At 34.4% G+C, this 21,485-nt stretch overlaps 4 protein-coding genes and 1 pseudogene across 5 annotated transcripts; 3 read left to right on the top strand and 2 right to left on the bottom strand.

Annotated features, from left to right (window-relative positions):
- Positions 1–1,735: 1,735 nt before the first annotated feature.
- LOC143582008 (mitogen-activated protein kinase kinase kinase NPK1-like) lies at positions 1,736–6,791 on the top strand. Its single transcript, XM_077064670.1, has 17 exons — positions 1,736–2,029; positions 2,101–2,142; positions 2,687–2,752; positions 2,844–2,954; positions 3,176–3,256; positions 3,329–3,406; positions 3,488–3,570; positions 3,675–3,756; positions 3,863–3,963; positions 4,144–4,183; positions 4,275–4,334; positions 4,428–4,477; positions 4,829–5,039; positions 5,120–5,359; positions 5,454–5,785; positions 5,863–5,930; positions 6,697–6,791. Exons 1-17 carry the CDS (start codon positions 1,736–1,738, stop codon positions 6,789–6,791), a joined length of 2,034 nt encoding a protein of 677 aa, XP_076920785.1.
- A 1,169-nt stretch (positions 6,792–7,960) lies between these two features.
- On the bottom strand, positions 7,961–8,506 carry LOC143581998 (uncharacterized). Its single transcript, XM_077064664.1, has one exon. The coding sequence runs from the start codon at positions 8,504–8,506 to the stop codon at positions 7,961–7,963; it is 546 nt and encodes a 181-aa protein (XP_076920779.1).
- A 977-nt stretch (positions 8,507–9,483) lies between these two features.
- On the top strand, positions 9,484–13,380 carry LOC143582007 (uncharacterized). The gene is made up of 16 exons (XM_077064669.1): positions 9,484–9,615; positions 9,820–9,866; positions 10,275–10,312; positions 10,497–10,587; positions 10,850–10,955; positions 11,052–11,122; positions 11,214–11,283; positions 11,445–11,507; positions 11,654–11,725; positions 11,817–11,918; positions 12,010–12,084; positions 12,192–12,308; positions 12,608–12,724; positions 12,896–12,952; positions 13,060–13,133; positions 13,179–13,380. Exons 4-15 carry the CDS (start codon positions 10,520–10,522, stop codon positions 13,114–13,116), a joined length of 975 nt encoding a protein of 324 aa, XP_076920784.1. The 5' UTR covers positions 9,484–9,615; positions 9,820–9,866; positions 10,275–10,312; positions 10,497–10,519; the 3' UTR covers positions 13,117–13,133; positions 13,179–13,380.
- A 1,386-nt stretch (positions 13,381–14,766) lies between these two features.
- Positions 14,767–16,062, top strand: LOC143581996 (putative mitochondrial adenine nucleotide transporter BTL1; annotated as a pseudogene). The gene is made up of 4 exons (XR_013143910.1): positions 14,767–14,922; positions 15,015–15,109; positions 15,420–15,753; positions 15,853–16,062. The product of XR_013143910.1 is annotated as a putative mitochondrial adenine nucleotide transporter BTL1 (transcript).
- LOC143581995 (reticulon-like protein B22) lies at positions 15,355–20,674 on the bottom strand. Its single transcript, XM_077064663.1, has 5 exons — positions 20,424–20,674; positions 17,420–17,561; positions 16,488–16,557; positions 16,143–16,300; positions 15,355–15,765 (listed from the first exon to the last, which is right to left on the bottom strand). Exons 1-4 carry the CDS (start codon positions 20,672–20,674, stop codon positions 16,185–16,187), a joined length of 579 nt encoding a protein of 192 aa, XP_076920778.1. The 3' UTR covers positions 15,355–15,765; positions 16,143–16,184.
- Between the last annotated feature and the right edge of the window lie 811 nt (positions 20,675–21,485).

The following is a 21,485-nucleotide window of genomic DNA, read 5'->3' as shown; positions in this document are numbered from 1 at the left end:
CGAAACCAAAGTGATCGGTTTTTTAATAAACAAACAGTTCGGTTTTTGTTTTTTTGATTTTCAGTTTTTCATTTCGGTTGTAGTCGTTTTTTCTTGAATTATTTGTAGATGCTGAAAAAAATTAAAAAATGAAGATGATGATTTTAAGTGTGGTAAAAACGTATTGGAGTACCATATATATTGAATATAAAAAACAAAAATAGTCGCTTGTTACGTGCAACCATATGAATACAAAGTTACTAGAGTAATAGAGTTTTAAATTCAACAAAGTTCTTAATCAAAAAACACTAAAAGTTTAGTCTTAATTTTTATTCATCTTCAAAGTCTAGTCTCCATCTTCATAATCTTCATCACCGTCAACCGGTTCTTGAAAAACAGAAGACCGAACCGAAATTGAAAATTCGTTTTTTCAAAAAAAAAAAGAGAAATTAACCGCCAGTTAATGCTTCGGTTCGGTTTTTCGGTTAATTCGATTTCGATTCGGTTAATCCGGTTTTCTACTCACCCTTACGTATATATAGCGCAATACCAACGCTAACCCAATTTTGTTTTCGTCTCATACCATTCGACACAATATTTTGTCACATCAAAAACCTAAATTTCCGTTGAAATGCTTTGATGTTCTAGAACGTATTCTTGGAGAATATGCTACAGATCGTCTTCATCTTCATGTTATTGTTAGATTAGAACAATGTTGATTGTATTTCCTTTACGGTACAATTTTGCAATTCCGTCTTTCTTTGTAGATGTAAATCATTATTTCTTTAGTTATCTCAAGAAAAAAAATTCAAGAGTTATGTAAATCGTTTTCTCAAACTTCACATTTAGTCCCTCAAAAATGACTAATTGATGATAAGTTACTTATTATACGCTATTAAGACTATGCCCTATGAATGCCACCCACCTTCATATCATCATTGTGGGGGCACCAAACATCATTACACACAAGCAAAACGGCCATCATCAAGCATCATTCCACTAGGTATTATAAACCAATAAAAAAACTACACCTTACATTTTTTTTTTTGTGTTATTTTAGATTTTATCTAGTTAAATTAAACATTATTTTGAAAGGGACTGGATGATTAATTACACGCTTTCATAACAAATAAATTTAGAGGAAAGTTGTATCAATGAATTTAATAATAATAATAATAATAATAATAATAATAATAGTAATAATACATTAATAATAATTAATCATTTTAATTTTACAGTAAACACCCAACGTAAAAGAGTGAAATCTTCGGACTTAATGGTAGGAGGCTTGGGTTTTTTAGTGGAGATTCAAATTTGATCCCTTCTTGTGTCATTTTTGGTGTATTAAGACAATGGAGGATTTGAGCTAGGTCTTATGCAAATTTGTTTAGTTTGAATTCTAAGCCCGCCTGAGTTTTCGTTTCACTGTGTGTTACGCCAGGGAGTTCTGATCTTGTACAGCTGTCAAGTGACAGCCGACAATATGGTTCCCCGAAAAAACACCCAAAGTCAAACTCTGAAAACAACATGAACCCGATTAAAACAACATAGTTCGGCCAAAATAAAACAACGGAGCTCTTCAAATTCGGAAGTGAGACTTTTTAAGTGGGTAGTAATGACTAATGACTTTACTTCATCATCATATAATTAAAAGCCTCTAACGTTAACTCACTCCCATTTATCCTTTATTTATTTATTTCCCATTTTTGAAACCCATTTTCTCCAACGGTTCACTCGACACACACACTTCAATCAAATGCAAGACTTAATCGGATCCGTTCGCCGATCGCTAGTCTTCAAACCGAATGACGACACCGTCGGTGGCTCGTTTGGAGGATTCGTCGAAAAGCTCGGTTCGAGCATCCGCAAGTCGAAAATCGGCCTGTTTTCGAAGGCGCTGCCGTTACCGCCTCCGAGGGGGAATGCAATGAAAGACGAGGCCGGATCGCAGATCCGGTGGCGGAAAGGGGAGTTAATTGGTTGTGGAGCGTTTGGTAGGGTTTATATGGGGATGAATTTGGATTCGGGCGAGCTGCTTGCTGTTAAACAGGTATGTATGATAATTAATTGATTGAATTGTTGATGTGGTGTTGACTTGTGGTTTGACTTGTTAATGTGCAGGTTTCAGTTGTTGTGAATTTGGCTTCGAAGGATAAAACGCAGGTGAGTCGATTTGGATAAACTTAAATATACACTTGTTTACTAACTAGTGATTTGTTAATTAATGAATTATGATCTGATTTAGTCTGTTACTAATCCAGTTAGTACTTCACAACTGTAAATTACATGTTTTAGGTGCAACTGTAAAAACAAACTACATTTTTCTCTGTGTTTAGAACTCGTTAGGCGCTAGTCGGGCGGTGGGTAACAGACTAGCGGGTAATTGGGATTAATTGGATTTTGGAGTTTTATGATTTTGAAAATTTACATATAAAAGGTCACATAACACAAACATGGTCTGATTGCCTTTCAAAATAAATTAAATAAAAAAAAGGTCGATTTGACCGACTTCAGATTAATGGGTCCGACCGGGTGAAATTGGATTGGTGGAGTATCAGTTAATCCTGATTTTTACTACACTGATTTTAGTATATGTGTTGTTATACAAATTGTGAAGATATGGTATCCTGAACTTCTATGCCATAGCAAAAATGGTTATGTACTGAGATTTCAAATTATAGTGAGTTCAAAATCTAATACATGATAGGCTCACATCCGCGAGTTGGAAGAAGAGGTGAAGCTTTTAAAGAATCTTTCGCATCCAAATATTGTTGTAAGTGTTTATATTTTGTATCATCTTGCATTTGGCAAATGGAAATTCTGTTATAGGTTTATGAATTTTTGGGTTTTTAATGTGATTACAGAGGTACCTAGGAACTGGTAGAGAGGAGTCATCATTGAATATCTTCCTGGAATTTGTTCCGGGTGGATCCATCTCGTCACTCCTTGGAAAATTTGGTTCCTTTCCTGAATCTGTAAGTTACTGCTATCACATTTTTTGAATATCAATTGACTGAATCTACATATAAGAAGTCTTCGTTAGGTTAGAAAAATGTTCGTTAATTAGAAATTTGATTTCTGAAAATCCTCATGGGACTAAATATTTGCTTTTTCCCATCTAAAAGCATAATACGTATTATATAGTTTCTAATGTTTGGAACTTCAAACTTATCCCTAGTCTTTATACGTGGGGCAGGTGATACGAATGTACACGAAACAAATATTATTAGGCCTGGAGTATCTCCACAAAAATGGTATCATGCACAGGGACATCAAGGTAAATCATAACTACTCATATGCATGTCTGCATGTGGAAATTGCTAATTTAAGTGGCAATATACTCTTGCAGGGGGCAAATATACTTGTTGATAATAAAGGACAGATTAAACTTGCAGATTTTGGGGCCTCTAAGAAAGTTGTAGAGTTGGTATGTGTGCTATTTTATTTAATATTTATTCTTCTTGAATAATTATCTTTGTAAACAGTGTGCTTGCATATTTTTCTGTAGGCTACAATGACTGGTGCCAAGTCAATGAAGGGTACCCCATATTGGATGGCTCCTGAAGTTATACTACAGACTGGTCATAGCTTGTAAGTGAATAGATACAACTCATGTTGTTTTTTTATTTCTTGTTTTTTTTTGTTATACATTTAACTGGACTATTAGATGATTTGAGTTGCTGCATTTTGTTTAGCTCTGCTGATATATGGAGTGTTGGATGTACTGTTATTGAAATGGCCACTGGAAAGCCTCCATGGAGCCAACAATATCAGGAGGTATTTGCATATATACATGCATTATGATTGTTTTATATAAGTTTTATATCATTGAAATTTGATCGTTGCTCGTTTCTTATAAGTAATTATGTATGTTTTCTTTCAGGTTGCTGCTCTCTTTCATATAGGGACAACAAAAGCTCATCCACCTATACCAGACCATCTTTCTGCTGATGCAAAGGATTTTTTGTTAAAATGCCTCCAAAAGTATGAATTTTGTTTTTTGTTCTTGTAATTATTATGTTTTTGTGCATGTGCCTATTAATTTAATCACCTTTACACAACAGCTTCTCATTTTTTTTTTCCAATGACTAAATTCATAATTTTTGCTGCTTATTTGAGTTTTTATATTGATTTCTTGTTTTTAAATGCAAATTGTGATTTTAGGGAACCAGATCTCAGGCCTAATGCATCAGAGCTGCTACAGGTGATTCTCCATGATAACTTTTAGGAATGTAAAGTCTAGTTTTTTAGTAAATAGAAATTTGTTATTTATGGTGTGTGTTGATTCTCTGCAGCATCCTTTTGTTACTGGGGAGTATAGCGAGACTCATCCTGTCTTTCGGACATCACTCATGGTCAGTTTTCTAGCCTTCTTGATTCAATTCTCAAAAATCATGTATACTTAAACCCTTTTTATACAAGATCATAACACTTATCTGTGATATCAGGATACCCATGGCAATCAAATACGAACATCTAGGAAGGAACCTAGGAATCTGTAAGATTTTTTAACTTAGTTTATGCATTATATTAGTTTTTGTTAGTGGTGGCCATTTTAACCCATTTGTTAATGAATGGGTAGGTTCAGGTTAACGGGTCAAACAGTCAAATAACACCTACATTTATTCATAAAGTTTTCTTACTTTCTAAATAATAAGTTTTTTGTTATCATATTTGACACAATTATTGTTTATAACTATTGAAAGATTTGGACAAATGTTAGGGTCAACCCAACAGGCTCATTTCATTCCATAAAAAACCATTTTGACCCATAATTCAACTTGACCGAACCTCCATCTAACCACCTCTATCTTTTGTAATAACAAATGCAAAATTGTTACTAATGCAGCAGTCCAGAGATTAAAACAAGTAGTGGCATGGTCGCTCACGATATGAATAGCGTGAGGTGCTCAACTATATACCCTGCAAAATATTCTGGAGGACCTATGTGGGGTTCAAGCAGATACGATGATGACATGTGTCAGATGGATGATGATGATCTCATGGCTGGAAAATCTATGAAGTTAGATTCTACTTCAATTGCTAATGGCATCAATAAGGTATATCAAACAAATGCACATCCACCATTCTTGTGAATATGGTTCATATTAATGCTAACTGGTTTATTATCTGATAACAGAGTTATAATCCCATGATGGAGCCTAATGATGACTGGCACTGTCAGTTTGATGGAAGTCCAGAAGTGGGTTCAAATGCAGCAGCTGCAGCTAATTTGTTTCCAGATCAAGTTTCTAAAATTACTGCAGAGACCCCTGTAGAATTAGATAATGATGGTTTTACCTTTCCTAACGAGGCTTCTGGAATTGAAGAAGATGAAGAAGTTACAGAAGAAAAGATAAGAGCATTTTTAGATGAGAAGGTGAGAGTTGTTCACTTGTTTAGTTTCTTGTTCATCAATGATAAAGAAAGTAAAAGCTTTGACTTTACTAGTTGACTATTTTGCTGTCATACAGGCTTTAGATTTGAAGAAGATGCAAACGCCTCTATATGTAGAGTTTTACAACTCCTTAAATGCATCTATATCTCCTGTTGGGATCGAAAACAAGGAAAATTCATCCACAAACTTGAACTTACCTCCTAAAAGCAAGTCGCCTAATAGTAACAGGCTGTTTAAAAGGAGGCTATCTTCTGCTGTTGATGTTTCCTATATTAGTAGCCCTGGTAATAAATCTGAGCATCGTGCCTCGTATATTAATGATCAAAATCCACATGAATCCCGGTCACCTCAGCATAGTCGAATGAACGAGAATGTTCTTGAGTCTCAGAAAGACGCCATGAGTCCAAGGTTTGTTAATGCAAAAGCTTTTATTTGTGGTTATTATATGAAACTGAGTCTTGAAAATTAAGATATTATGTTTGTAGTGCAAGTTTCTCCGAGAGACAAAGAAGATGGAAAGAAGAACTTGCTGAAGAGCTTGAAAGAAAACGAGGCAAGTTTTTTCTTGTATTCTTTCAAACACTTTGTATATGTATATAGACACATTTAGTGAAAATCAGGTTAGAAAATCAGAACTTACAATGAACTATTATTATATAATAAGTAAACAATAAATAGGTAAATAAATACATTGTGAATATATACTTACTCAAGACAAGAGAGTACATGGGTGTAAATGAACCAAGCTCGATCTTGACTCGCTCAATTTAAGAGAGAGTTCGAGCTCGGCTCGTTTTACACTCTGTTTTTAATGCCTAAGCTTGGCTCATTAATAAACCTTTTAACTCGAGTTCGGATCGTTTATTATTTGTAAAAACATTTAATTATTTTGTTTATATATGCATGTGTGTGCGTATATAAACAAATATATATATATATATTAATTTCATTTATAACAAAATATATATTATTTAGTTTAATTTATCAAAATATTCATATTTATCATGTAGTTTTATAATTATTATATAAAATAAAATTATTATCTTTATATAAATAATAGGCTCGTTTAAGCTCTTAAGTATAGTTAAACTCCATATGAGCTCGGGCTCTAGCTTGTTTTAGCTCTTGTAGACCTATGTGATAGAAGTTGGTGAAACCTTTTTATTTTTGGCATTGTTGGGCCAAAAAGTTGATGAAACCCTTTGCCTAAAATGAAATAAAGGACAGGCTGAATTGTAATTTGTAAACATTATTAGAAAATTTAGAGTTTTGTTGCATTTTTTGGGAGTCTCATTTCATACATCTGGCTATGATTACAGAGCTTATGCGACAAGCAGGCGTAGTAAAAGCGTCATCCCCAAAGGATCGGATGATAAATAATCACCAAAACAGGTTTGGGTCTCTTGGAAATTGACACGATGTAGCTGCATTATAAAATGGTGGATGGGTGGCTTTGTTTTTGTTTTTATTTGTTTATGGTTGAAGCCTTTGAAGGCATACAAGCAGAAGCCCCCTTCCCTTTGTATTAAAAATCCACGTCGTCGGCCTGGTCTATAAGAATGGTTATACACATTTTTTATACTATTTTGTTGTGAATCTATGTTATATTCGAAATTTTGAAAATAAAGTAAAGAGAGATTTTATTGGGTGTGTTTTGATGTCCATGTTGATTCATATTTGTTTTGACACTAATTACAATATAACTGTTTCTCATATGTTAAGTGATTATGCAAGTGTGTGTTTTCGGTGTCTGCACAAGAAAGCATGATGCAGACCGGGACAACAAATCCAAGCTCTAGCCACATGTTACGTTGTGATTGAACTTCCTAACGTAATAACCGCATATCTTTATTTGCGCTTTCCTAGTTAAAATAGTAATGGAAATTCAAGTAACTTAACACATTACTAAAACATAACTCCAATTTTTTTTTACTAAACCATGTTTTCCTTGTTAAAATAGTAATGGAAATTCGAGTAACTTAACACATTACTAAACCATAACTCCAATTTTTAATTTTTTTTTGACTAAACCACTAACATGGTGAATTAGTGATCATAAGTCATAACTACTTCTGTATACAATGATGTCTCTTTAAGGGTATTGCTACTATTGTATAATGCATTTACCATATTAAAAGAGTGGCGGATCTAGACTTGAAACTTAGGGGTAGCGCTCAAATTTTTTTTTTTCCGTATGTCATGCAATGCTAACGAAACAAATATAAAAAAACGACAACAAATAAATTTAAGCACATGGGCTGTAAATTTCTCCTCTCCGGTTTTTGAATGCTTGAAATCGAGCCATTACATCTTATTCATTTACTTTACAAACGTTTCTCTTTCGACTGCACAAATTAAAGCATTGTTCAAATACTCATCATCTATTCGATTGCGCAAATCCATCTTGATAAGCTTCATTTTAGAAAAATATCTCTCAAAACTACGGCCATTTGTTCTTTTTGAGACACGTACTAGACGCATCGGCTAACAACCTAAACACATCATCTTTAATTTCTTCGCAAAGCTTTTTGGTTACTTCTTTCGCAAAGCAATCGATAATGTCTTTCTGTATTGATGGAGCTGTTAACTTATTATTCTTTTTGCATTCCCTAAACAATACTTACCAATATCCGGATCGCTTTTGGTCAAAAGATTGCCACATTTTTGCATCGCTTTATTATGAGCACTATTAACTTCCCCAACATGTTGCTTTAAGGCACCCGGTTTACTCCAATTACAAAAGCCTCCACTAACAAAAGCCTCTCTCCCACCTTGATTACCAACACTTTCATTAAATAAGTAACAACATAAGCAATATGCTTTTTCTTTTTTAATGCTATACTCCAACCAATCATATGTATCAAACCATTTGACACTAAAACGTCTCCGGCCACTAGAATATTTTGTCCATTTAAAGTCATGACCTCGTGGTTGAAAAGCCTTTTTAACAAGATATGCTCTTCTTATGTCATCTATTTGATTAGGATGGTAACTAGCAATAGGTGGTCTATCAGCGAGATCCGAAGGAAGATCATCCAAATTGATTTTTGAACGTATTGAAGGACTTGGAGCCGAAGGAATATTTGAACTTGGACTAATATCTTTGTTTTCTTGCAAATCATTAATCATATTTGAACTTGAAGTTGGAATATTAAGTTTGGGTTTTTTTAGTTTGGGCTTGGGCTTTTGTTGGTTTAAGTGTTAAATTGGTTGGGCTAATGGGCTTAAAACACATAGGGTAACGTTATTTTTTATTCAGGGGTAACGAAACACGAAAACCGACAAAAAAAAAATTTGTACACCACCGGTAAAAAGTTGAAGGGCCCCTCTTAATATGGTACATCCGCCCCTAGGAGTCAAAGAAATGCAAAACAGGCTTGTAGAACTCCAAATGTTCCTTCAACGTCTTTTCTAGCGACCTCATGATGTTTAGCGAACAACTTGCGTTTGAAGTTGTTGAGAAGTTATTGACTTGACAAAGACATCTCATTAAGGGCATACAACATCATTGAGATAGTATTTCCTATTATATTCTCGTCTATTCATGACGTAACAGTAATAAATTGACATGTGGTATCTTATGATGAGATAAGAAGATAAAAAAATAAAAAAAAAACAATCTAAACAATACAAAAGAATAGGATATATGTTAAAATATATCACAATCGTTTTTGTTAGATCAAACTGGTCGTGGAATTAAACTGAATTTCACTTTTCCAGTAGGGGTGCAAACGGGTCGAACCGAGCCCCAACTCAGCTCGTGAGTAGTTTTTCAAGCTTGAACTCGACTCGTTTACTATTTATTAACTAAATTTTATATATTTATGACTATTTTTCATTTAATCTTATTTATATATACTATAAAAAATTATACAAAATACAGACTCGTTTAAGCTCACGAGCCGGCTCAAGCTCGAGCTTATTTATGAAACGAGTTTATTTTTAGACTCAAGCTCGAACTCATTTAAACTTGGCTCGACAGATCTCAAACAGTGTTTTCCGCTATGTAATAACGGTGTTTATAAAGATAACTAACCATTTCATCTATCATCTACTCGCAAATGTCTACAACATCCCTAATTACAAACACACACACATACGCCGGTGTTAATACACCACCGCTGCATCACCGGCTAGCCTTCACTTCCTTTATCCGTCGATCGACACAGTTTACCGTGAGATGTTGCAGCAACTCCGATTCAAATTCCGGACAAGGCTTCGGACCTGCAGTTAACAAGGTATAACTCACCGGACGTCAATTTTGCATTTACCAGGGGGTTCCTAAAGAGTAGAAGGAGTGCTTACTGCTAGGCTAACATCACTCCTTTCACATTTTAAGTAGCTGCGGGCACCCGACTTTCTGCTTTCTCACAAGATCTAAGTTTTTCACTTAATTCTGTTAATTATGAGTCCGTGGTGAAACCTATAAATGTTTTGTTCAGGCAGGTGATGGTAAGGATGGAGGTAAAGGCGCAACGGCACGCCGGAGGTAGTTTGTAATTTGTTTCTAATTAATAATTGTTTTTCTGCTTCTGATAAGCATGTTATAGGACTCGGTAGGTACAAACTGATTAATCAGTTATTTTCAAAATTATATATATAAATACACACACACACACACACAAAGTTTTATATACAGTTTATTGAAATGAGTATAAATTTTCAAATGCTTCAAAGGTTTTGGCCGATTTTAGGGGCCTATTAGGTGAAATCGAATCGGTAGCCCTCTGATTTCCGATTGATCGGCGCCAAATAGAGAATTTTTACAACACTGGATGTAAGCTTGAACGTATACTATAGTGTTGTTTTTACTGAAAACTGCAAGTTTTTATATCCTTTCAGGTGCATGATGTTACTGATGTTTGACTGGTTTATGATTGATTATTAAACATTGCAGGAAATCAGTTCCACAGCAGCCTGGTTCTATACCTAATCGTAAGTGAATTCGTGTGATAACATGCATGTGCTTCATATTATGTCCTTTAAAATGAACTTGAATGGCTGCACATTGATGGTATATGTTATTGCATGATTTTTTATTCAGTTAGATTATGTTTTGTGCTAAGAAATATCTTGATACTTCTGATGAATTACTGGCAACTTTTAAATTCTCCTTCAGAGGCGCCTGCAACAAATTATGGAATGGATGCAACTTCCAAAAGTTTTACATCTGATCTTGAGTTTGAGGAAAAACTCCAGGCAGTTAAAAGGTTTTACATTCTACCTAACCATGCTTCAGTTTTTACAAAAAAAAAAGGATTTCTTTACATGCTTTTGACAGAAATATATGGTTTCACTGTGCTTTTTAATGTTTAGTTAGAATTTACTTGAATGATCAAATGATTTAATTGATAATTGGGGTTAAGGTCTGCTAAACAAATTTTCAATGGTTGTTAGTATAGTTAGTATTTTATGAAAAGATTTTGAATGCCAGAATTTTGCTTGATGGAAATATATTTGGTTACCGCTTAGGTCAGCATTGAACCAGAAAAAAGCTGAAGAACAGAATATGTATGGAACAATTGACTATGATGCTCCAGTTGCATCAGAGCCTGACAAAGTGGGACTTGGTACTAAGGTGATGGCATGTAGGATAATTTGTATTTTTCTATGCCATGAATAGAGTATCATTTAGCATATCCAGTGGTTTACATTCTTTCATGCACTATATTAGATTGGAGTAGGAGTTGCAGTTGTTGTTTTTGGGTTGGTATTTGCTCTTGGAGATTTTATTCCTTCCAGAAGGTATAGTTTATTAAGCATTCACTGTTAGTTAAAATAACTCTCCATACAAAAATTTCCATTTCTAATTTGTATATATACTTATGCTTTCCAGTGTCAATTCGAATAAAGATGCCGCCATAGAAAAGAATGTATTGTCACCAGAGGAGAAAGAAACACTTCAGGTAAAATTCACAATGAGTAACCACATACGTTTTGTTTACCCTTTTTTTTCGTTTTATCACTTTATTTGATAAGGTTATTGCTTAGTGTACAATCAGACATTGCTTCATGCTAAAGATATCCTATATTCCTATGTTCTGAACATGTTTTTAATTTGCTATAGACAAGACTACAACAATATGAGGCGACACTTAGCACTTCCTCAGATGATGTTGTTGCACGTGAGGTGAGTCAATGTACTATGCTGGATATTAATAAAGTTTTATTCGTTTGATTACTATTAATTATATATCTAGTTTTTTTCTTATACAAACGTATATACACATATACACACAATGAATCTACATACATATCATCCAAGTGGATTTGCAGGGAGCAGCTGTAACCTTAACAGAATTAGGAGATTATACCCGGGCTGCATCCATGCTTGAAGATTTGACCAAGGTTCTTTTGAAATTATGTACTAAATAAATGATAATCTCAACTAGATACATGTACAGTTATATGTGTGTGAATTTACAATTCTGGTTATCAGGTGAAACCCAATGATCCTGAGGTTTACCGTTTACTTGGTGAAGTAAAATTTGAAATGAAGGACTTTGAAGGCAGTGCTGCTGCCTATAGGACTTCAGCAAAGGTCAGTACCCCCCTAACAAAAATCACAAGTTTGTTACTAACATTGAAGGCAAGGTTCATAATACTATCAGCAGTTGTGCTTTTCTTAACAGCTTTCAAATAAAATAGATTTTCAAGTTCTCCGTGGTCTCACAAATTCATTGCTTGCTGCTAAGAAACCTGATGAGGTATGCCATGTAAATGCTAGTTTTGAATATGGTTTAATCTAGTTGTTGGCTTGAAATTTTCTGCAATAAAATATTTTTTATTAATTTCTTGTATTTACTGCTTTTAGGCTGTTAAGATCCTTCTGGCAACTCGGGACAGTTTGGAAAGAGATAAATCGAATCCAGATAACATTGGAGGTGATAATAGTCAAATAGATACAGAATCTCAATTGGACCCTATTCAAGTGAGTTGCTCCTTTACAAACAGTTTCATCACACATAACTGCTAAATATATAGTTTCATATGTAATCGTCAAGCCAACGTATGGTTACATTTTGAATAGGCGATTTTGAACCGAAATATTGCTTAAAATTTAATAATGATAAGAAAAGGGTTAAATTTCCTGTATCCTCTCAAAACTTGGCATAATCATATTTACTCAACAAAAAACCATAATATCAAATATACCCATTTATAAAAGAAATCATAATATCAAATAAATTGTATATATATTAATATTTTGGTCGGTATTGCATTCCGTAGGTTGAATTACTTCTTGGAAAGGCATACTCAGACTGGGGCCACATCGGGGATGCCGTATCTGTTTATGACCAACTCATATCTAGCCACCCGAATGATTTTCGGGGTTACTTAGCAAAGGTTAACAACATTCCTCATTTCTTGTTTTATTTTAGTTTTCAATATTTTTAAATCTTTAATGCCTTTAATATTATCACATAATTTCTTATACAATATAGAAATTTCCAGAATATATTATATCCTTTCATTAGCAAAATAAACATGAATTATGGTTCTATTTGACCTCTGCAGGGAATTATTTTAAAAGCAAATGGAAAAACTGGAGATGCGGAGAGGATGTTTATACAAGTTAGTATTAATCTACTATTAACCTCAAAACACTATAATAAACTTGGTGCATACTTTATACTTTATAATTCAAATACCACCAATCTCAAGCAAATTATTATTTACAGGCGCGATTCTTTGCACCAGAGGGAGCCAAGGCCATTGTGGACCGTTACTCAAGATAATAACTGTGACTCATGGTCCATGGGTAATGAGCCATGGTTCATGGGTAACGGTTTATTTGAGTTAATATTTTGGTCAAGGACTTGTAATAGTCAAGAGGAACATTAAAGTTGCATTGTGTGCATCGTATAAACTATAAAGGCTTCAACTTCAACACAAAGCACCTCGTTATATATATTGAGTTTCGGTGATCCGCTTATTCTTGTTATTTTATGATCCAGTCAATTTAAGGATTGTATGAAAACTCGATTTTGCGAGGTTGTAAATCATTCAAATTTAAAAAGTGTTAGGTAAAAGCTATGTCTATGAAAGTTGGATTGTTTAGGTATTCTTTATAGCAAATGAACAAGATACCAACTGTTAAAATGGTGTTTCGTTGAATCATTATTTGTTTTTTTTTCTTTTTTAACTATATTATGCAAGCCAGTAATTTGTTAATATCTATACAATGTTTTTTTTTTTTTTTAAGTTTTACCGATCTTAATCATGTAAATAAGAAATATCATCTTGTTTTGAAATAAAGTTGCATCATCTTAAGAATATGTTCGACTGTTATAGGGATGAATGAGAATCGCTATCGCCTCAGGACGAAACGTGAAATGTGAGTCATTTCGAAGTTACATCTGTTGGTGCGATAAGAACAACGTAGATTTGGGAGGTTGAAACCAAATTTATAGACCAATTCATATTGATCACACTTTCGTACGAATCAAACTTATACCATTGTTATCATATCCACTCATTCCACGCTTAAGAAACACCACTCAAATAAGAGGCTGTTGCTTTTTTGAAGAATAGTTTCTCTCTATTTATTTCAATACTTGTTTCTAAGAATATAAATTTAAAAACAAACAATACTAAAAATACAAGCAAAAGATGAAAAGAAGTTTGTTGAATCTTTTTAGTGGAAAACTCATCCAATAGTAAGTTCTTTTTTTTCTTTAAAGTGTTAATACTAAAATTAAAAAAAAAAAATTATTTCTTTAAAAATCAATCAACTAGTTGTATACCGCTCTTGTAAAAGAAATTAAATTAAGTGACATAAATGAAACATATGCGAATCTTAATATTATTTACTGATTTTTTTTTTAAGTTTGACCTAAATTGAATAGTTATGAAACTTTGTTATCGTCTAGTCGTTTTTTTATTCACTATAATTAACTTTAACTCACTAACCCTAAATTCATTTCTCACAATCTCGTTTACTCTCATTCTCTATACACATTCACCACTTTAGTTCTATGCCTCCGCCAACCCTTGATTAGGACCGCCAACCTTCGTTTATGTTCGTTTGTGTTCTTTTGTGTTTGTTTAAAAAGTTAACGAACATGAACAAATTCATTTCCTTAAATTACAAAACCATATGTTTGACAGATAAAAGTTTAACGAACCAACATGAGCAAACCCTTTGTCCTGTGTAGTTCCTTTAAATATTAAAAACCTTTATCAGCAAACACAAAAAGTAGGATACCAAACAATCTAAACAGGCAAAATAAAAAATGACCCAAAAGTCATCGTCAAAACTCCATGCAAGATTCTTTTCATGCTTTTTGTTAATATCTATCTGCTTAATTGCCCACACGTAATCTAAAACACTTTTTGTTTATCATTTCTTACAGCATCGGAACAACATTCATATTATTATTACTTCAATGGAGGATGTCCATGGATTGATCTCAGACTCCATGCCAACCCACAAAAGCCTTCACCTTGGCGTCTTCAGTCATCATCACACCAACGGCGATTCCTTTCAGATTCGCACCAACGGCGATTCCTTTCAGATTCCCGATATTCGACAACCAATTGCTGTAAGTGTTCCTCGAATTGGATACTGATTACGTTGCGAGGCGAGTCCTTTTAATGTGCAAATTGAAGTGAAATTGGTACAATTTTGGCTCAGAGATTTGTGAAGAGGAGATAAGTTGGTGAATTTGTTAGTGGTGCTTTGGCTGGGGCCATGACCAAAGCTGTTCTAGCTCCTCTTGAAACCATCAGGTTCGTCATTACGAATGGTTAACTCGTGTAAGACGGGTCGTTTTACATAAGACGGGTCGTTTTACATTTAATCATGTTAAACGTGTTATGTTGTATAACTCCTTTCTAAGAACATGTCCGTGTTAGTGTTTAGTTGTTTTACATAAAGCCTATTTGAAGCAGCGCCTTGCGTCTCGGTACCTAAACGTCTTGTGCTTTTCTAAACAAAGCAAGATTAATATAAACGACCCCTAACAGACCAAATATTTATGTTTTTTTATGTTTGTCCAGTATGTTTGGTTTTCGCATTCATTGAAACTTAATCATGCAGGACCCGAATGGTGGTTGGTGTTGGGTCAAAAAGGATATCTGGTAGCTTTTTAGAGATAATTGAGAAACAAGGCTGGCAAGGACTCTGGGCTGGTAATGCAATAAACATGATACGAATTGTTCCCATGCAAGCAATTGAGCTCGGAACATTTGAATGTGTTAAACGAGTGATGACATCAGCAAAAGAAAAATGGAGTCAAGATGATTGTCCCAATGTGCAAATCGGTCCGGTAAACCTAAGTTTTTCTCTAACATGGCTGTCACCCGTTGCCCTTGGTGGTGCAGCTGCAGGGTTTGTTAGCACCCTTGCATGCCATCCTCTTGAAGTCTTAAAGGTAATGTATAACCTGGAAAAAAGTCAAACCCTTAATTATCGTAACAAATTGTCTTTCATTTTTCGATGGTTAATTTATCTTTGTTTTCAACTATTACAGGATCGGTTGACTGTAAGTCCTGATGTTTATCCTAACTTGAGGATTGCGGTTCAGAAGATGTATAAAAACGAAGGGATTGGGTCTTTTTATTCCGGTCTTTCTCCAACGTTAATGGGCATGCTGCCATACAGCACTTGTTATTATTTCATGTATGACACCATGAAAAAGTCTTACCGCACGGTTCATAAAAGAGTTTTAAGAAAACAATGATTCATCTCATAAGGCATTTCTAATGTAAACTTGGTTACATAATCTTTGAAATGTAACAAACGCGGAATGGAAAAAATTACCTACTTTGCAGAACAAGCAACAGTTATGTGGAGTGTTGAAAATTATGAGTTATCTACCACGTCATTCGGGTTATCACTTCTCCAGCTAAATTTTGATGAGCATGTCCCAAACAATGATGAATTTTCAGCAAGAATGTACAGACAAAACAAGCTCACTCCTGTTGCAAAAGTAATAACAGATTAAATGTCAAGCTTGCAAATGAGTTGGTCAATAAGTCAACTAAAATAATTTCCATCAAAACAAGTGCCCTGATCTAAAGTTCACCGTCTTTGGTTTACAAAAACTTGTAGAAGCAAGTATATATAGTGTATCAAGACATACAAAGGTTAACAAATGTATCATACCAGCATATGCAACAGTAACACCTGAGACCAATCTTCCCAAAGCTGACAGCGTGTAAAGAATGGCAACCACCTACAATGAATTATAAATGGGATCATACTTACTGGTAGTAACTCATTCAAACTAATTAATTTCTAATTTCATACCAAAATATTAAGATGCAGAAAGAGTAAAATCTAATGACAATGTTCAGGAGGTATTAAGGTAGTCCAAAATATTGTTTACATTTAAATGCGCTTGAGTTTTTATCGTTTATTACTGGCTATTTAACCAGACATTTTTATGTGTATCATAATCGCGTGCTGCATTGGCTAGGCCTCTATAACAGCCACCTATAAAAAAGGCTTATTGTACAGCTTTTAAGCATGGTGATAAAAATTACAGTAATGCAGATATCTATATTTGAATATGTATTTAACTAGTTAAGAACCATTATATATTTCAACATTAGTTATGCTTTATTCCATGGCAACTTTTCTGCCCTTTAAGTGCATCCTTAGCTTTATCAATGCTACTACAATTTTCAACATGTCCATCATGACTTCTAGCAACTTTGCCTAGATAATAACAGCAACTTCACCACACCCCACATACGATTATCTATAAATCTGTCACAAAAAATATCAACCCTAACCCTTCCACAAATCCATGAATGAACAACACATGGCTTCCTAATTTTCAAGCAATAAGGTCTTCCCTTTACATGTATGTAACACCAGCAAATTAACTAGCCTCAAACGACAGAAGAATCACAAGCAACCAAGGGATTTCAGATAGCTTCTATTATTGTTCGAGACAAATCCTAAGACAAATTGCACAAAAAATTAAATATCACTTGCAGCAGAACACAATAATCCTCTTGTTTTATAATGAGAAATTGCAATTGCAGCGACTAGGGTGAAGTGAACAAGGATATTGTTGGTTGGTTGATTACCTTGAGAAATAAGCGTTTATCATGTCCGGTTGCAGCAACCCTCAGAACAGACTCAGCTGCACCTACAGTATTAGCCAAACAAGCAAAAAACGTATTTGCAGTATCCAGAGATATCTGCCATTCCAGCGGATCCACAGGCACTCTGTAAAAACCACAGTACACAAATTAAACCCTAGAACTCCTAATAAAATCTTAAAACTAATATTTACTAAATGCATCAATCCAATACGCATAGAATACTGATAAAAAAAACAAAAAAAAAACCCTAAAAATTGGGAGAATTGAATTGCCACCGTGTTAATTTGATTTTGATGCATAACTAAATAATCAACTGGAACATAAAGAAGAAAACATACCACCAATACCCGCACCAGAATTTGAACCCTCCTAATCGGATCTGTTTTTTTATTATTCTTTTTAACAGCAAACTAACCTACTCCTGAATACTCCTATAAACCACCTATACCTGCACCTCGCTGGATTTGAACCCTCCTAATTGGATCTTAAACTAATTTCCTTTTTTCTTCTAAACAGCAAACTAACCTACTCCTAAATCCTCCTATAAACCACATATGCCTGCACCTCGCAAGATTTATAAACTCCTAATCCCATCTTAAACCACTACTATTTATTTAACAGCAAACCAACCTACTCCTATAAACCACCTATACCTGCACCTCTCAGGATTTGAACCCTCATAATCAAATCTTAACACTATTTTTGTTTTCTAAGCAGCAAACTATCCTGCTCCTAAATAACTCACCACCTGTACCTTCACCTCTCAGGATTTAAAATTTAAACCCTCCTAATCGGATCTTAAAAACTATTTTTTCTTTTTGGAAGAGCAAACTAACATACTCCTGTAAGCCACCTACATCTGCACCTCCTATTCGAATACTATTTTTTCTTTCTGAACATCAAACTAAGCTACTCCTATAAACCACCTACATCTGCACCTCCTAATCGAATACTATTTTTTTTTTCTAAACAGAAAACTAAGCTACTCCTATAAACCACCAATACGGCGACACCTAATCAAATCTTAAAACTGTTACTAAATTTTAACAGTAAACTAACCTACTTCAATAAACCACTTATACCTGCAACTCGCATGATTTGAATCCTCCCAATCGGATCTTAAACTAACCTACTCCTATATCCTCCTATAAACCACCTAAATCTGCACCTCCTAATCAAATCTTAAACTATTTTTTTTTCTGAACAGTAAACTAACCTACTCCTAAATACTCCTATAAACCACCTATACGGCTATACCTAATCAAATCTTAAAACTGTTACTAAATTTTAACAGTAAACTAACCTACTTCAATAAACCACTTATACCTGCAACTCGCATGATTTGAATCCTCCCAATCGGATCTTAAACTAACCTACTCCTATATCCTCCTATAAACCACCTAAATCTGCACCTCCTAATCAAATCTTAAACTATTTTTTTTTTCTGAACAGTAAACTAGCCTACTCCTAAATACTCCTATAAACCACCTATACGGCTATACCTAATCAAATCTTAAAACTGTTACTAAATTTTAACAGTAAACTAACCTACTCCAATAAACCACTTATAACTGCAACTCGCATGATTTGAATCCTCCCAATCATATCTTAAACTAACCTACTCCTAAATCCTCCTATAAACCACCTAAATCTGCACCTCCTAATCGAACCTTAAACTAATTTGTTTTTCTGAACAGCAAACTAAACTACTCCTAAATACTCCTGTAAACCACCTATACGGCTATATCTAATCGCATCTTAAACTGTTATTAATTTTTAACAGCAAACTAACCTACTCCAATAAACCACATGTACCTGCAACATGCATGATTTGAATCCTCCTAATCGGATCTTAAACTAACATACTCCTGTAAACCACCTACATCTGCACCTCCTATTCGAATGCTATTTTTTTTCTCAACAGCAAACTATCCTTCTCCTATAAACCACCTATACGGCTATACCTAATCGAATCTTAAAACTGTTACTAAATTTTAACAGTAAACTAACCTACTTCAATAAACCACTTATACCTGCAACTCGCATGATTTGAATCCTCCCAATCGGATCTTAAACTAACCTACTCCTATATCCTCCTATAAACCACCTAAATCTGCACCTCCTAATCAAATCTTAAACTATTTTTTTTTCTGAACAGTAAACTAGCCTACTCCTAAATACTCCTATAAACCACCTATACGGCTATACCTAATCAAATCTTAAAACTGTTACTAAATTTTAACAGTAAACTAACCTACTCCAATAAACCACTTATAACTGCAACTCGCATGATTTGAATCCTCCCAATCATATCTTAAACTAACCTACTCCTAAATCCTCCTATAAACCACCTAAATCTGCACCTCCTAATCGAACCTTAAACTAATTTGTTTTTCTGAACAGCAAACTAAACTACTCCTAAATACTCCTGTAAACCACCTATACGGCTATATCTAATCGCATCTTAAACTGTTATTAATTTTTAACAGCAAACTAACCTACTCCAATAAACCACATGTACCTGCAACATGCACGATTTGAATCCTCCTAATCGGATCTTAAACTAACATACTCCTGTAAACCACCTACATCTGCACCTCCTATTCGAATGCTATTTTTTTTCTCAACAGCAAACCATCCTACTCCTATAAACCACCTATACGGCTATACCTAATCAAATCTTAAAACTGTTACTAAATTTTAACAGCAAACTAACCTACTCCAATAAACCAACTGTACCTGTAACTCGCGTGATTTGAACACTCCTAATCGGATCTTAAACTAGCCTACTACTATAAACCACCTACCTACACCTGCCATTTAAAACCTCTAAATGCAGGTGTTATTAACTATAAACCACCTACCTATACTTAAACTGTTTTTAATAGAGGATCTTCAACTAATAAATATCTACGAGACGAATGAATAATAAAATGTAATGCATAAGTAAACAATTAACAGAAACAGAAAGCAGAATAAGACATACTGAATATTCATCTGGCGGAAAAGGAGGCCGAGGATAGCTAATGAGCAAAGGAGGACGATGAAGACATCAGCGAGAAGTGAAACGATGCTGGAGTTACGGTAGGCGCAGTGGTAGTAGACGAGAGTGCTACAGATCGCAACGATCAACGGCTTTCCTTTGCCTATTATGACTACTGCTGATCTCAACTCCACCTTCTTTACTCCGTTGCCGTTGCGGTGGTTGAGGTCGTCCGTGGCGGCTGCACTCGTCATTGACAATTGGAATCAGTCAGACGTGTCATTGGGATGAATGAATAAATTATTTGGTTAGGCTTCAAAGTGGAATGGTAGTTGGAACTCGGAAACTTCTTTTTCTTTTTTATTTTTGGGAAAATGAACATTAAATTATCTAACTAGATAAACAGCACCCCACATTGCGGTGACGGCGACATAGCAACGCGAATTCAGTTGGTGTTTATTAAGTTTGCTACGACACCGATACTAATTAAAAAAATAAGATGTAAACGTCGAAGATAGTATCGGCACACGTACACCTTTTGATCAAAATGACAAGAAATTGACAACGATACCGGCACTCGTGTAGCTTAAGATACAAATAACATATTTAAAATGGTGTTTACTCGATCGTTAAAATCCGAGCAGTGCGCCGATGAGCCGATGTGAATTTGGCCGGCATCGAAAATAAGCCCAAATAATAAATTCTTCAAAGTTAAAAATATTTAAAACAAATAGAATAATAAAAAATGTGTATATGAAAAAAACCAATAAAAAAGATCATTGCTGCAACAAAAACACCATAGAAATATCAAATAAGTACCAAGAAAAGAAAATCCTCATCCCTGCATGATGCAAGCCTCAAACCATGTTAACTCTTTATCTTTACCTAAAGACTAAACAGGTGAAACAACAACCATCCAGCTACACCTTCCTTATTGTTTATGCATCAAAATTATTTGACTAACGCTATGTTTCCGAGTTCATTTATGAAAAGAAAAGCAAGGAAAAGAAAGTTTTCTTTTCTTATCTTTTCTTTTGGCATCTCCTTCTTTTTAATTTATTTTCC

Source organism: Bidens hawaiensis, unplaced genomic scaffold, assembly GCF_021521415.1.
Source record: "Bidens hawaiensis isolate Kalapana, Puna unplaced genomic scaffold, B.hawaiensis_p1.1 tig00031396_1, whole genome shotgun sequence".
In the NCBI taxonomy this organism is placed as follows: Eukaryota; Viridiplantae; Streptophyta; class Magnoliopsida; order Asterales; family Asteraceae; genus Bidens; species Bidens hawaiensis.
The sequence above is the reverse complement of the archived record's forward strand: the minus strand, read 5'-3'. Positions and strand labels throughout refer to the sequence as shown.